Source organism: Chiroxiphia lanceolata, chromosome Z (assembly GCF_009829145.1).
Source record: "Chiroxiphia lanceolata isolate bChiLan1 chromosome Z, bChiLan1.pri, whole genome shotgun sequence".
NCBI lineage: Eukaryota > Metazoa > Chordata > Aves > Passeriformes > Pipridae > Chiroxiphia > Chiroxiphia lanceolata.
In genome coordinates, this window is record NC_045671.1 from 15883762 (window position 1) to 15899668 (window position 15907).

A 15907-nucleotide genomic window follows, 5' to 3' on the forward strand; every position below is an offset into this window, starting at 1 on the left:
AGGATTTGTTTATGAATATGATGAATATTTAAAAATAACAACCAAAAGCAAAACCATCTAAAAGTTGAGACATGGTTTAATTAAAAAAAAAATAAAATCTTATATGCAATTATTAAAAAAGTTAAATTTGTCAACAGTATGACAATCAGAAACATCACAGATCACAACACTGCCAACAATCAAATACTTGTGATTTTTAAGTATGTGCATAAAATTACAAGTAAGATCCTGATGCAATAACATCCAATTAAGGAATGAAGAAATTGACTACTGGTGCATTACAATACAAGGCAGAGAAAGAGAACACACAGTAATTACAAAGCAATGTGTCACAAATGGAACAGGATATAAAACGTACTTGTTCATTGTCCCGTGTATGTAGTCCTTCAGGAATTCTGCCAATCATTTTTTCATTTCCTGTTCTTAAGGAGGTTTCAAAAAGGTATTCTTTAACTTTACTTTCTGAGATCACATCAGGTTTCCAAAGTAAATGATCTTCATTTTCATAAGCTGATAAAACAGAAATCCATTAGTGCCAGGTATGACATTTTTAAGGGTGTAACATCAAAAGCTATTTCAGAAGTAAAAAGAACAGGAACACAGAAGTAACCAAATCAAGTATGATCATGCCACTTGTAAACTGCAGGTCACTATGGCTATTTAGCCATTTTCAACTAAAATTTGCCAAAAATTACTCAGCAGAATGGCAATCTAGATCTCAATGTGGCAATTTGGTTTTCCATTCACTAACAACTGAGTACTCTTAAGAACTTGGTATGTTGCATATTTTACAAGTAATCAGGATGTACAGTCCAGTCCTCCTTCATAGCACAATGAATTATGTATGTACCTCCTAGGCAGCTTATTTCCAGGACAAAATACTGGACATGCACAAGAGCTGGCCTGAACCTTTGCCAGTATGTCCGTATGTTTCAACACCAGATCAAACTATTGATCAAAGGATCAATATATGTGATTACCATTGCACACAATGTTTCACATACTTTCTTGGCAATAAAAATTTCGAGTTATTCGATTCACACACAGAAGCATAATGGCTGCCAGAGCAGAAAAGAATGAGATTTTCAAAGCTCTCCTAAAACTTTAAGCCAAGGTGGGGAATAAAATTACACCTCTGAAAGTTCTTTCATAGCTCAAGAACATGGAAAGCTGTCAGACAGACATGTTGCAAATGTAAAGTTTATAGGAGAGCACAGCTGCCTTCTAGCACAATTCTGGTAGCTTGGATTATACAGCACAAATGTAAGCCCCTGTTTGCCATCACTAGCTCCTAAGGGGGTAGAGAAAAGGCTTTCATAGAATCATCCACCCCTACATCCAGGTCCAACCTTCCAGAGCACTGCTGACATTCAGCTTCAGCTTCCTTTATCAACCAAGGTAACACAGCACTTTTTGTTCGAGTCCATGACCGATAATCTCAGAAGGAGCTCCTCGAGCTCTCTGATCTCGGAGCCATCCCTTTGCTCTTAGCCATGCCATCAGACAAGACCCTCACTGATTCTCTCTAGTACCAGCTCATTACAGAGAAAGTTGTCAGATTAACCTCTCCTCAGTTCTTGGCTGAGGAGACATCAAGATGTGTAAATAGTAAAGAACTACCCATATACATCTGGTTCTTACTCCTCCATTTCTCATCACTCATCAGCATCATGCTTAAATCTTAGAAAATCAGAGGCTTCCCTAGATCTTAAGCAACACAAGAGATGTTCACTTCTTAACACTTCCAACTCCATTCATATCAAACATTCTTATTCCCTATTGCAAAGGAGTATTCTTCAAAAAAGCAGGTAGTAATGTTGAAGAGACTTGACATAATTAATTTAAATAATATCCCCATTAAAAGCTACAGTAACAGAACACAAGTAACTTACAGAATATAAAAAATTTACAGAAAAACCCTCAAATGCTCTTTGTTTCTTATTATTATATCGCCCTAACTGCTTTTTAATTTCATAAGTGTTCCACCCATGAGCAAATTTTTTTCATTATTTGCCTTTTTAATTCCACAGTTGTACGTGCCAGGTTTTTAAAGATACAAAATAAAACTCCACTAAATAAAGTTCTTTTTCTATTCTAGCACCACTACAGTTTTTAACCTAAATCTGCAATGGAATAACATCATATATAAAACATCACATTTTTTTAAGAGATGCTGTATCAGGTCCTATATCAAAGAAACACTTTTTTCCATGTCAGTTTTGTAACTCACATGGCAGTACTTGCCAAAAAACAAGCACAGAAAAATACTGTTTGGAAGATCTTCAGTGTGAACTAAGTTACATGTTCATAGCCTTGTACTGATTCTCTGATCAAAATATTTCCTTCTTGACCCACAGTTTGTTTCCTCCTAATTTTAACAGATACTTCAGCATTAACTCTCCAATTTTGTCTTGAGAATGTTCTCTCCAAGGTGAAAAGTGACACTTCCGAGATATAATTAATGGTTGTGTTACTTTAGTTTTCTAATGCCTTCTTTAAAGGTCTCTGAGACTTCAGCTAAGTCACTGAATTTACCTTAAAAATTTAAATAACATTCTTCCATCAGGTGTTATGTATAAACATAAAAAACCTAGTAAGACAGTCAGAAGAACTTACCCTTTTCATTATCACTGCATCTGCCAAGGTAAGCTGGAATTTCAGCCTGGTATTGTGAACCAACCATTATTTCCTTAAAATGTAATAACAATAAAGAGAAAAAGTTATTAACAATATTCTGTGTATGGAAGCATTAAGTGTCATTAACTTGGCATTTAACAGAGAATTCCAGAATTAAGATATTTCTGATACATACTATAAATCTTAATAGATTTTTCTTAACTGTAAAGTTTTTTTTTAATTTTAAAAAATATAATTATTACCTTTCTCAAATCTTCAGATGAATTACCATGGTCTGCCTCTACATCTTCACCATCAGATTCCTTATCTCCATCACATGTGGTGTTTGCTTCAGACAAAAAGAGGGGAATTTTTTAGCGAGGAAGAATTTTCAGTTCAAACATAAAACTACAAGATATACTTTACTTTTGAAAGGAGCACCTGCTTTTAGTCAGGGAGACACTTATAATGAGTCTGTTGATCCACATTTCTATCAAAATCAAAGTACCATGAAGTCAGAACACATTGGTACTTATATACTGCAGAACTGAAACATTTATCATCACTGCAACTGAGACAATCTACTGTATTTCCAATAGTCAAAAGGAAATGAGATCATTTTTCTTCATCTATTTTTTCAATAAAAGCTTACACCTTAGAGAAAAACCAGAAAACTTCCAGGGCTATAACATAGCCTCAGGTTAATGACAAAGAGTAAAGTTGAAGGCATGTCTTTATCACCTACTAAAACCCTTCATCAGAAGTTTTAATGGGCACTCAAAACACTCCTTTAAAAAAGTCTGCCTTAGCAGGTGTGAAGATACAGGAGAGACACAGGAAGTAGAATAAGTAAAAGACAACAAAACACTGCTTATTCTTCTTTAATCTTTTTCCACTCCTCAGGAAGAAATATAACAGAGCTCTCCAAGCAATTCAAATACAGTACCCCCTTAGAATAACTCATACTTTAGAATCTGGAACGTTGTGGTACTAGGTTTGAAGTAATTCTATTTTTACAACTGTATAATCCCCAACAGAACGGAATTTACAGTTCTGATGTGATTACAGCTATTTTGTATCCTCCAACTTCAGAAAAAACACAAACTGAAAAACTAAAATTGAATTTTAGCTTCATCACAAATAAAAAGAATCACAAACATCAGAGACAGTATCCAAGACTGCATGGACTGAGGCTCTTCTTCTGTAATCATTACTACAATCACCAGTGTCTCTTTTTGGTTTTATAAGTAGCAAGCAAGAAGCTAACCTGAATGCATGAAATAATATGCCTGGACAGTCAGAGGCAATTATTCTATCCGATTAATGTAAATTTAACAAAATAGCCCATGTTATGTGTTATACGTGTTTATCTTAAAACTTAATGTTATCTTAGTATCTGAGAAACAGACAGAAATCAGAAAAAAGATGGAACTGCCAACAGTAAAGAGAACTGATATCTCCTTCTTGAAATGGTGGATATTTGATTTTAAAGTGTCCAGCCTAATGTTCTAACAAAGTAACATTTTGATATAAAACAATGACATTTGAGAACAAAGATGACAGTTTCTTAATCCTCAGTAATATGAGGGGGTAAATACTTTTTTTCTAAGAAGGTGCCACACTTTAAATGTCATATTAATGAACAGTTCACAAATACCACAAGTTCTGGAGTTTGCTTAACTGAAAAAGGGGCCTTATAATTTTTTTTGTATCTCTCTTTCAATACAAATGCCTTACTTTTATGACACAGCAGCATTTGAAGGGCTATGATTGCTGGTGACTGAGGCAGGACATTCCCTTTAACCCCTCCTTCTCCAGAGCAATGAAATCCCCCATGGAATAGCTTGCCAAACTAAAACTGTGATAAAAATCCTCCACGTTGTTTTAACTCCAGGACACCAGTGAACAAATGAGATGCAACAGGCAATGATGAGTATCTCATCCGGGCTGGATACCTCTGGTACCCAGATCTTTCCCATTATAGCTCCCTGGACATGGAAATTTTGGTGGTCATGGATTTACAGGCCCCATCCCATATAAAACTACTTTGGGTCACCCCATGAAGTCCTATGGAAAAGTGTTGAATGTGTGAAGGGAAATAATCACAAAGACACTGTGTCCCAGTTCACATCCACATACATGGAGGAGTCCCTGGTTTAAAAGCAGCAGCAAAAATCTTAGTAGAGAAACACTAATTTAAAAGAATGGGTTACATATTCACTAACATATTCACATGGGTTACATATTCACTGAAAATCATGAAGGATGTTCCCCAATACTGTACTAACTATTGATTATGAAGATACTTTATTCATAGAGAAATTAATTCTACTTGTGCTTTGAGCAGAGAACCAAATAGAAGTCTTTAAGGTAATCAGTAATACCAACCAAAGACAAAGTGTATGTATAACATCCTGCAAAGCACTATTTCTCAGCTCCTGGTACAGTAAGCACTGCTCTGCAATTTTGACATTTTAGGGCACAAAGTTATATATAATGCTAAGACACTTTGAGTACTATTATAAAATCAGGTTTCCTACATCTTAATGGCCGAGGAAAGAAGTCGGTAGCCTCATGTGAAGTAACTGATGGTGTCAAGTCATCAGCAGAGGACTGTGTTTCTTCATCATCACCCGACAAGAGGTCTTTAGCGATTTCCTCCTGTATCATTAAAATAAAAAAATAAAACCTCAGACTGACTATTAAATATAGACTGGTGAGCATGTAGATTCAGAAAATTGTTAAGTCTCATTAATTAAAATGAGTTACTTTACCATAAGAAAACGTAGCAGACTGTACTCCCTTAATTAAAAAGCTAGTTTGCTCCTCCTAAATCTAAGAACAAATGTAATGGTTCATTTCACAGTCAAAGACAGACAAAGGGGAAATTAACCCCTATTACAGCAAACACACAAGAATTAACTTCTGCAAGCATCAATCTCAGATGTTCCTCCAATTGCTTCCAGTAAAAAGCACCAGTGTAAACGGCCTCACATATTTAACATTCTATCATTCTTTGCATCACAGATACACTGAAGCTTTAAAAGCCCCCTACACTCTGGGGAAAAACAGACAGGGTTTTTTGTAGACTTTTGCTGAGAGGACAGTTACAGATAATAGACAACTTTCCAAACCACAAAAGAGTTGACATTTTTGCAGGTTAAAGAAAAGATATTATGAAATAAACATCACACTTCCTCCACAAGCAGACATGTTTGAACCCCTCAGATAGAGATCTGGAAGGGAAAGAACTGTATCAGATAACGAGCCAATACATTTTGTAGCCTCAACACAATCGTGAATCCTAATGAGAATCAGATGTGCAGCGCCATCATTACACCCTTCTTTCTGCAGAGTTTACCATTACATCATACTCACAGGAAAAAAAAAGAAAAAAAAAAGACATATACTTACTACTTGCATACTTTATAAGCTCAACTATGAGCTGCATATGCTTTGTAGCCAAAAATCGCAGAATTTAAAGTTAACTTGCAAACCACAAAAGCTGAAATTTCAGGTTTTTACTTCAGCAATGCAACATATATAGTCACTGCACATAAAACAATTTCTTTCTCACTCCCCAAAGGTGAGACCTTCCCAAATGATATGCATTTGAAAATAAAATTCCAGAGCATTCAGGATTCTATTTCAAAGTTACACACAACCATTTTTGTACTTGATGTGTGCTGGAAGTCAGAATTATTTCTGGACATTGCACATATTATTGAAAAATCTCACTTTTTAACAAAAAAAAAACCCAGAAAAAAACAACAAGCCACCTACTTCAAAGTTCTTTGCATGTGTTTTAGAAGAACTATTAATATATTCATTTCTGTTTTATACTAATATAGTGCCACTAAAGTTGCTATGCATTTGAAACTGTCATAATTATTATTAGAACTAGATCCTCAATATCCTTGAAAAGGCAGGAGTTCAAAGTAATAATGTATATTGAAATTAACAAAGATATATATTTTATATATAAAGAGATAGTGAAACATGATTTAAGGTTGCCCAGATTTCTGCTTTAAAATAACAATTCAGGGGAAAACGGTTCTGACTTACTTTATCTAGAGTCATATCTGGAAGTTCATCTGCAAGTTCACTTGGAGAGCTATTTGCACTGGAACCTGCCATAACTGGAATTGTGGGTTCATAGCCATAGAATGCCAGCAAATCTTCCAGTGGCATGCTTCCTTCCTAATATAAGAAGATTTACAACATTTCAACATATTGCCAAGTACTTTGTAAACAGTTCATGCGTGAGAGAATAGGACATTTTGAAGAACAAAAGTAAAAAACAAACAAATTAAAACTCAAATGAAAGCAGGAATGATTAAAATATTTTAAGGCGTGGTACTGAAAATCGTGATTCCTGATGGAAATAATACATGAACATGTCTCTTGGCATACAGTGAAGTCCTATCAGGGAAAACTGTTTACTGGATGAAAGTATAGAGTAAGTATTAAAAATGTGCTCATTATTTGATTCATACTATAGAGCATGATTTGTCAATATTTCAAGACAGAAATGCAGAAAAACTCAAAGACTTAATTCCTACATAGCTACAGCTGCACATGTGCAAACCTCCACAAAAGTAAACTAATATAGCAACTTCTAAGCCCTCCCTTTCATCTCCTGCACAATGTATTTTATATTAACCACTGAGAAGGTAACAGGAGAAAGACAGCTAAGAAGAGAAGACAAAAATCAAGAGAGATTTGATTTATAACTTGTTTTTTCCAACAGTTTTTATTGAGTGATTTTAGTAAGCATCATCATAGTTGCATTCTAATACAATTAATAAAACAATAAACAGTGAAGATTTTTTTTAGCTACCTGATTCAAGCCACCAAAGTATTAAAAATATTTTCCACTACTTACACCTTTAAAGCTCTATTACCTCTAAAAATTTGTTGAATTCATACACTGATTAAATTACTTTCTTTCTTTACTCAGCTAAGGTCTTAGTTCTGCGCAGACTTTTCACAATGGTTAAAGGTAAACTCATGTCCAAGCTTTCCAGGATCAGGATCTAAAGTAATGAAGTGTTTCAGATGAGTGGCTCTCAGTCCTTCTTTCATTATAGAAGCAGTAAGAGAACTTCATGGAGTAATAACTCCATTTAAACCACTAGACCCAGCAAGCTGCTTTACAGTGTAACTGCAGGTTCATAATCAACAAAAACATAATTAAGATAGTAAGAAAAAAAAAAAATCAGGAGTATAAACACTGTCAACTCCACACTCAGAAAATTTGTTTCCACATGGACTATATAAACACAGCCTTGCATTTGATGCCTAAACGTTGCACTTTTCTGGAAGTCTGTTGACCAAAACCTGCAGTTACGCTGAGTGGTGTAAGTGGGTCACTAAACAGTAATTCAAACAGCATCAATCTGCGGGTGTTCAGCATTCAGCAAGCGTTTAGAATAGGTGATGCACTGCCACAGATGAACAAGAGGTGTAAATACAAAAAACATCTAATTAAGAAGTGTAAAATGGAATAGGAAAGGCCAAGGAGCACGCTGATCATTTTGTACACCCACCAAATGCCAAACTCATGAAACTAAGACACAGAAGTATCATTTATACAGTAAACTAACATGACCGATCATGCCTAAAGCAGGACTGTTTGTTTAGAAAATCAAAACCTGACCAACAAAATGAAATACAGCTAGATGTCACTTTAATAGTATGCAAAATGTACAGTTTCAACTTACAAGTAAGTGGTAAGTGATCTTAGATGACAGGACTCTCAAACCTTCATTAGTGATTTCTCTACCAAAGAAAATGGACTACTAAATGAAAAGAATATGAACACTAATACCTTTGAGAAGCTAAGCTCAGTCTTTTTTGTGATGATGCACTACTACATCCTAACCAAATCTGATTTTATTTTCTTTTAAACAAGCTGAAAATGCATTTTTGCAGAAAACTGCACTATACAAACTGAAGAACAGGTTGAATGTACTTTTCCCTAGAAAAGTTACAGTATGTATGGACATTCATGAGAGAGTAAGTCACTCTTACCTTTTCCAAATCTTCAATTTCAGAGCTGAAATTTTTGCTTTCTTCCATCATTTCCTCTTCTTCAAGAGTTCTCTCATCATCATAATCATGTACCAGCATTTCTGCAGAGGGGTCAAAGTCATGATCCTCAGACGATAATGAGCCAACTGTGAAAAAATTTCATATGAAATCGCATGAATTCTTTAATGAACGGGGTCAGAACTCTCAGTGGAGTAACAAATTCATAACTATTTCACAGAATCAGCTCTTTTAGCTGACCTTCCCTTTTCATATTTATAAGTAATAAACACAGATGTCTCTCTTGATACATATAGAGTACTTGGGAAAAGTACCTAAAAGCAAAGTTCCAGAAAGTACAACCCCAAATTAATATTTTACTCAATAAAAGGTTGTTCAAAATACCCTTGAAATAATCATTAAGGTACAAAGCACACATATCACAAGATTTCAGATGCTGCAAGGCTGTGACCTACAGACTCTAATTCTATTTATGTGATTTACATGGTGATAACCATAGTTTTTCACTGGTAAACAGGTAACTTAGGTTCTGAATCCACTTCCTACTAACAGCAAAATAAAGTTAGACTCAATTCCAATCGCTTTAGCCTCACAGACAGATCTTTTAATACAACTAATTTAATTCATAGCACTTGATCTAGAAGAATACATACAGCAGAGTTTCAAGAAGTATTGAGGAAAAAACACCAGAAATAACAAAATGCTTCTAATGAATCACATTAATTAACAAGCTATTGTCATAGCTCTGTGGTCCAACAGACAGGTTTTCATGACTGAATACTCCTAAATCATCACAAAAGTACTGTTATTATTTTAAATACACTTTGTCATTTGAAAGGTTATCATTTGATTTAGTAAGTTTTAAAGATGCAAATATTCTGCACTAGAAGTCATGTTCTACAACAAAAATCACCAAATTACAGGGTTGTTTTGCTCTGTAATGTTCACTTTCTTATGCCTTTCTGGATGGAGAAAATAAACATATTGGGGTATTTCTCTTTTACTTCTGGTTTCCCCTTACATACTAGTTCTCTGTTGCAATCCTTGGCTTACAAGCAGCAACAAAAAGGTTTATCAAGAATCATTTCTATGAAAAAACTTCTTCAAAAGTTTTGAAGAAAACAATTACAGATTTTCAATCCCCTTCAAAATCCTTTTTGCACTGCTTCCAGCCTTGAAAGAGACAACTGTATATACTAACACTTCTGAACCCTAAAGCATCTAATTTTTCAGCAATTATGCTGTGTTCATTCCTTATACACAGGTAGCTAAGCTTCATTTAGCTTGCTTAAGACAAGACTGTGAAAGCTTGTAATATCATACTGTAGAGAAACATTCAGGCGAAAAATGCTTTTTTATTCACATGCTATTCATATATGGTCTCACAGATCTTACGGTTCCAGCTCACCATGTACTACACTTGCAGTAATGACATTATGTGTTTAATTCCCCCACTGCTGACCATCACATCCTGCTCTAGTTTTAAGGAATCACAGAAGTATCAACTGTCTTTATCTAACCTGTATTTAAAGACCTGTGCTAAAGATCATTGCTTCTAATTGCTCTTCTAACTGATTTTGCATTTAACGCAAGGGGAAGTTCTATTCCACTGGTAGACTTTACATTAAAAAGTCCCACTTCTTCAATGGTTCTGAGTGTTCAATATCCCACTTAGAATATTTAAAACCACACTGAAAAATACAAGCTCAAGAAATTTCACAGGAATAGCTAAAAAAGATGACAAACAGCCACTGCAGAAGGCAGTTGCACAGAAGCAAATATGTTCCCCAAATACCTGAGAGCAGCCTTGCTGATGTTAATTATGCTTGCTCGTGTAAAGTATTCCAAAGAACCTTAATAGCAGTTACAACCTTAAAAATTACTTATCATTATGATTTTAAACATTTTCTGCTATTACCAAGAATTCAAAAATTTAGACAAGCCTCTAATTATCAGCAACAAGAGAAACTGGTTTCTCCAGGCTACACGGATTTACTGAGATGTAGACTTAAAAGTGCCACAAAACTGTTTTCGTTTTGGGTTCCAAGCAGCCAATTTCTAACTGCAACTGGAGTTAAGAGAAAGACTCCGCAGCCCACATCTCCACTTAAGAACCCGGCAGGTGGTTAAAAGCGTGCACACGAAGCCTCAGAAAAACTACAAGAGAATAAATTTGGGAAGACGCAGCAAGGAGAGAGCGGTGCGCGGGCGACAGGCCGGGTGCCTGGTCAGGAGGTGGGCGAGGACGAACCTGGGCTCGAACTCCCAAAGGAAGCCTGCAGGGAAGAAGAAAGAGCGAGGTGAGAGGGGGCTCCCTCCGGCTCGGCAGCAGGCAGGGCTCTTCCATCTCACGAAGCCCTGGGAGCTGCCCCCTTTCCCCGCCGGCCCGTTTTCCCCCGCTCCCCGCCGGCCTCGGCCCCCGCGTCCCCCCCACGCTGGCCCCTCCATCCCGCTCACCCTCTCCCATCCCTCCTTCCCTCGCTCCCGCCCGCGGCTCTCCGTCCCTCCTCCTCCCCTGGCAGGAGGCCCCCCGGAGACGCGCCAGGCCCGGCCGGCGCTCCCGCTCCGTCCGGCCCCGGCCCGGGCGGGACGTGACAGAGACCGGACTGGCTGCCACCTCCTTCCCGCTCCCAGCCCGGGGCTCGCTCTTCCTCTCTCCCTCCAAGCGCTTCTCCACCGCCCGCTCCGCGGCGGCGACACCGCCGGCCCGGCCCGTCCCGCGGGCCGCGCAGCGGCACCGCGGCCGACCCTCGGCCTGGTCGCGCAGGCCGCGCCGCCCCGGCCCCGCCGCCCCGGTCGGCCCCGCCGGGGGCTCCCCCTGGGGGTGCGGGGGCGGCGCGGGGGCGCTGCGGGCGCGGGGCCCCGCGGGGCGGCGGGGGAGCCCCGCGCCCGGCCCGCTCACCTCCGCCATATTGGGACGATGGGGCCGAGCGGCAGCGCCGCGCCGAGTGCCCGGATGGCGCCGTGAGCCAATGGCGGCCGCGGGCCCCGGACCGTCCGTGCGGCGCAGGGGGACCGGACCGGGCCGGGCCGGGCCGAGCAGGGCGGCGGAGGCGGGGCAGCAGCGCCGGGACCCGCCGGGACCCTCCTCTGGCGGCGCCGCCCCGGCCGGCGACGGCGCTCGGCCCGCCCCAGCCCCGCCCGGAGAGGGCGCCCGCCGCACTCCGCCCGCCCCGCGGCAGGCAGTACGCGGGTGGCTGGGACAGGCGAGCCTGGGGCGCGGGGCGGGGGCGGGAGCGGCCGCGCGGCACCTCGGTACCGAGTCCCTGTCCGGGTGCCGGTGTGCGGAGGGCTGCTGGCTACGCTGACGCCCACGCCCGAGGTGTCAGGAACAGAAAACAGAACTCCAAAGCTTTCAGCCATTCCGCTGCGCGTCGCCTGCTCTTGCCTAAACAGGGAAAGTGAAATTTACTTTACAGTGTTTTGGGGTTTTTTGAAAAATAATTTTTTTTAAATCTAAAAGTTGTACGTCTATTACATGTAAGTAATATCTGCTCCATTTCACAGAATTGTAAGGGTTGGAAGGGACCTCTGGAGATTATCCAGTCCAACCCCACTGCAAGGCAGAGTCACCTGGAGCAGATGACACAGGAATATGTCCAGGTAGCTTTTGAATGTTTCCAGAGAGGGAGACTCCACGACCTCCTTGGGCAGCCTGTTCCAGTGCTCTGACACCCTCAGTGTAGAGAAGTTCTTCCTCATGTTGAGATGAAACTTCCTGTGGTTTAGTTTATGGTCCTTGCTCCCTGTCCTGTTGCTGGGAACCACTGAAAAGAGTCTGACACCATCCCCTTGGCACCTGGCTTTGAAATATTTGTATGCATTAATGAGATCTTCTCTGTCTTCTCTAGACCAAACAGGCCCAGCTCCCTCAGCCTCTCCTCATAAGAGAGATGCTCCAGACCCCTCATAATCCTTGTTGCCCTCAGATGGACCTTCTCCAATAGCTCCTTGTCTTTCTTGCGTGGAGGAGCCCAGAACTGGACACAGCACTTCAGATGTGGCATTACTAGGGCCAGCTAGAGGTGGAGGATGACCTCCCTCGAACTGCTGGCCACACTTTTCCTGATTTCTTAGTGGTACTTTCTGTCCTGGTACACATAAAGTGGGACTGGGCTGTTTTTTGCTTAATTTCTTCATCTCGGGCTATGAAGACTGATGCTTTTAATTTTGGAGTGATGTTTCTGCTTCTGGCCAAAATTTCAATGGCTGTAATTACCTGGGATAAGATGATGACAACATAAAAATTGCAAGACTTTGCGGAAACATACATTTTAGGAAAGTTGTAACAGTCACAGCAGCTTCATCAGTACTTTAGTCTCTTACACCTGATCAGCCTTTGCCTTTTTTCAAAGTTACCTGGTAAAAATGATCAGCTAGAGACAGACAGGCTATGTCAGAACACACTGCACATAAATATTAAGGAAGATTCAATCCTTTACACTCAAAAATTAAGAAAGCAGATTTAATCTTTTCTACCTTTGACTGGTCTGGAATGCCATTATAACCCACTAATGTTCCTTAGCCTTTCTCAGTTTTGTTCCCTCCTGTCTCAGTTTAATGAGACTGAAGTGTTTTGTTGAGGAGGATGAGTTATGAGCAAGACCAAACTCCTCCCTCTAAGCAATTGTAAATCCAAAATTAAGAGGCTCCAATTGAGGAAGTATGGAGAAAGAAAAAATAACAGCCCTTTATTAAAGGATATATGTGTATTGGCAGAACAACAAAAGAATACAAAACCAACCAAACAATAATCCTGTATCCGAAAATCCGCCTTCAAAAAGGAAACAGTTCGGTACTTTCCACCTTTTGGCGCAGTTCTAACCATGGTGAGCAGGGGGCGCTGTTGGATCACTGGAGGAGCAGAGCCTGCAGTGCTCGGTGTTGATCGGCAGGGGGCGCTGTCGGGCTCTGGCGGTCGCCACATGGGGCCCCAGTAAGCGGGAGAAGCCAAAAATTGAGATCTTCCCCCACACACCGAGAAGGGGAAGAGGAAAAAAGGGGGAAAAGGGGGCTCTTCCCATGAAACTCACTCTGTCTGCGGCTCACTGTTCATCCGCAGTTGGGTCAAGCCTCTCTGAAGCAAAATCCAAGCAGGTCCGGGCTGGGGTCAGAGCAGGGCACAGGCAAGCGGAGGCAAACTGGGACCAGAAACAGCCAGGTGACCAGGCTGAAAACAAAGTGAACCTCGGACTCCTCCAACATACACCTTGTCTGAGTTAGGGCAATAGCGAAGTGTCTGTTTTGGAGGAGAGGAAAAAAATAACCCCTCATCACCCCTCCCCACAGTCTTCGGAGGGCCATCATCTTGGAACGTGGATCTACCCATTACTGAGCCCCAGGGAACACCACTAGTGACCAGCTGCCAACTAGATATGGCACCATGCACCGGTCTCTGGACCTGGCCATCCGGACAGTTCTTAATCCGGTTCTTAGCCATGAAGGCTGCACCTATCCGAGCCGTGGGCTGCCAACTTTTCCAGGAGAATGATGTAGGAGATGGTGTTAAAAGCTTTGCTGAAGTGCAGGTAGACAACATCCACAGCCTTCCCCTCATCCACTAAGCAGGTCACCTGATCTTAAAAGATCAGGTTGCTCAGGCAGGACCTGCCCTTCCTAAAACCAAGGGTCTTATCCCTTGGTTTTCCTATGTGTGCTGCATGATCGCACTGAAGATGATGTGTTCCATAACCTTGCCAGGCACTGAGGTCAGGCTGACAGGCCTCCTCCTGGTCCTTCTTGTGGATTGGCATCACATTTGCCAACATCTCTTTGTCTGGGATGTCCTCATTTAGCAAGGACTCATGATAAATGATGGAGACTTCCAGCAACTCCCTCAGTACCCTAAGTTACCAAGCTTACAATAACTATCATCATTGTCTATCAAAAAGTTCACAAAGATACACATATTTTAAAAAAAAAACTACTATGCACATGGATGGTGGACAAAACTTGCAGCAAATCCTTACCAAAATGTTCTTTGTCACTTCACTTGGATGAGTAGTATGGCCAGTCTTCACGAATGAAGATTTGGGAAAGGTCTTTACCCTTCGAGCCTGCGCAGTGGATTTTTTAGGTGAGACACAGTGTGCGCTGAGCTGAGCCCACCCTCTAATCCTAAGGTTCATCTGCTGGGGCCGAGTGAGCTTGGACAGTGGCAGTGAGGTCCTCAGGACGTAGGTTTGTTTAGAGTGACCTTCTCTTAGATGGATGGCCTTACAGGGCTGACGAGCTCCATCTGCCCTGGGGGAGTTTCCCTGACTGGGAATTGAACCCCAGGCGGCAGCGGTGAGAGTGCCACATCCTAACCACTAGACCACCAGGGGTCCCCAGCTTGGATGAGAAAAGTTTCTAAATTAGTAATTAAAAAATGGAGGAAATAAAAAAAAAATTGGCACAAGTTCATGCCAATACAGATTTTTTTAAAGGAAAAAAGGGATAAAGCAAATAGATTTGGCTAGGAAACAAAACTATTAAAATGAGATCTGCTTTTATTTAGGTATGTACAAGATCCTAACATCATGCTAGTCATCTGGTCTCTTGATGTCTGCTTTTAGTTCACAACTTAGCAAGGCTAATTTTTCGGGAAAACACAGGAATTTCACTTTATAGAGAAAAGGGTAGGGTAAAGACAAACATCTTAGGAAAATTGGTCACTTGGTATTGAACGTTCAGTTCATAATTCCTCCAACTTGTTCCTTTTCATCTAAACAGTTTCTTGTGATTATTTTGAGTTCTTTATAAAATTTAGAACAGTCAATATTCACTTGCTGTTACTTCACTTTTCTGGGTGGAATAGAGTAAAAATTAAGTATATTTAGGACTTACATACGTATTATTTTGGAGAAGTTGTATACCATGACTTTATCCTTCAACAGAATAAATATAATTTAGGCAACATTCATCTGGGACATATTTGAAAAACATCTGCACCCTTTTAACCTCAATTTATTAGCTTTCATTACATGAAAAGAATACTACTTAATGGAGATAACCCATTAAAATAGCTTCAAATACCCCTTAGTTTAATACTGCACAATGTTTCTGAAATGCATTTTTGGAGAACGGTGCTCTTATTGTTAAAGGGGAAAAAATCTACTAATCAGGCTATTTTCAGTTACAATATATGTGAAAAAACTTGAAATGGAGGAGGTGCTCTTTTAAAAGCTTGATTCTAAATAATGTTTTAATCTCTAATTAGTATAAACAAAAGCATGGCCTCTGAGTTCTTATCCTGGCT

General features: G+C 40.3%; 1 protein-coding gene across 3 annotated transcripts in view; it reads right to left on the bottom strand.

The window, feature by feature from the left end:
- Positions 1 to 11692, bottom strand: part of MIER3 (MIER family member 3) — a 21858-nt gene extending 10166 nt beyond the window's left edge. The window contains exons 1-8 of one of the 3 annotated variants that reach the window (XM_032675632.1): positions 11570 to 11692; positions 10919 to 10943; positions 8650 to 8795; positions 6682 to 6816; positions 5157 to 5277; positions 2880 to 2965; positions 2617 to 2689; positions 359 to 510 (exon numbers count right to left, since the gene is read on the bottom strand). In XM_032675632.1, the coding sequence (XP_032531523.1) occupies positions 359 to 510; positions 2617 to 2689; positions 2880 to 2965; positions 5157 to 5277; positions 6682 to 6816; positions 8650 to 8795; positions 10919 to 10943; positions 11570 to 11578 (747 nt within the window). In that variant the 5' untranslated portion in view covers positions 11579 to 11692. The other 2 variants (XM_032675631.1, XM_032675633.1) reach the window with 2 other exon arrangements.
- Positions 11693 to 15907: the final 4215 nt, after the last annotated feature.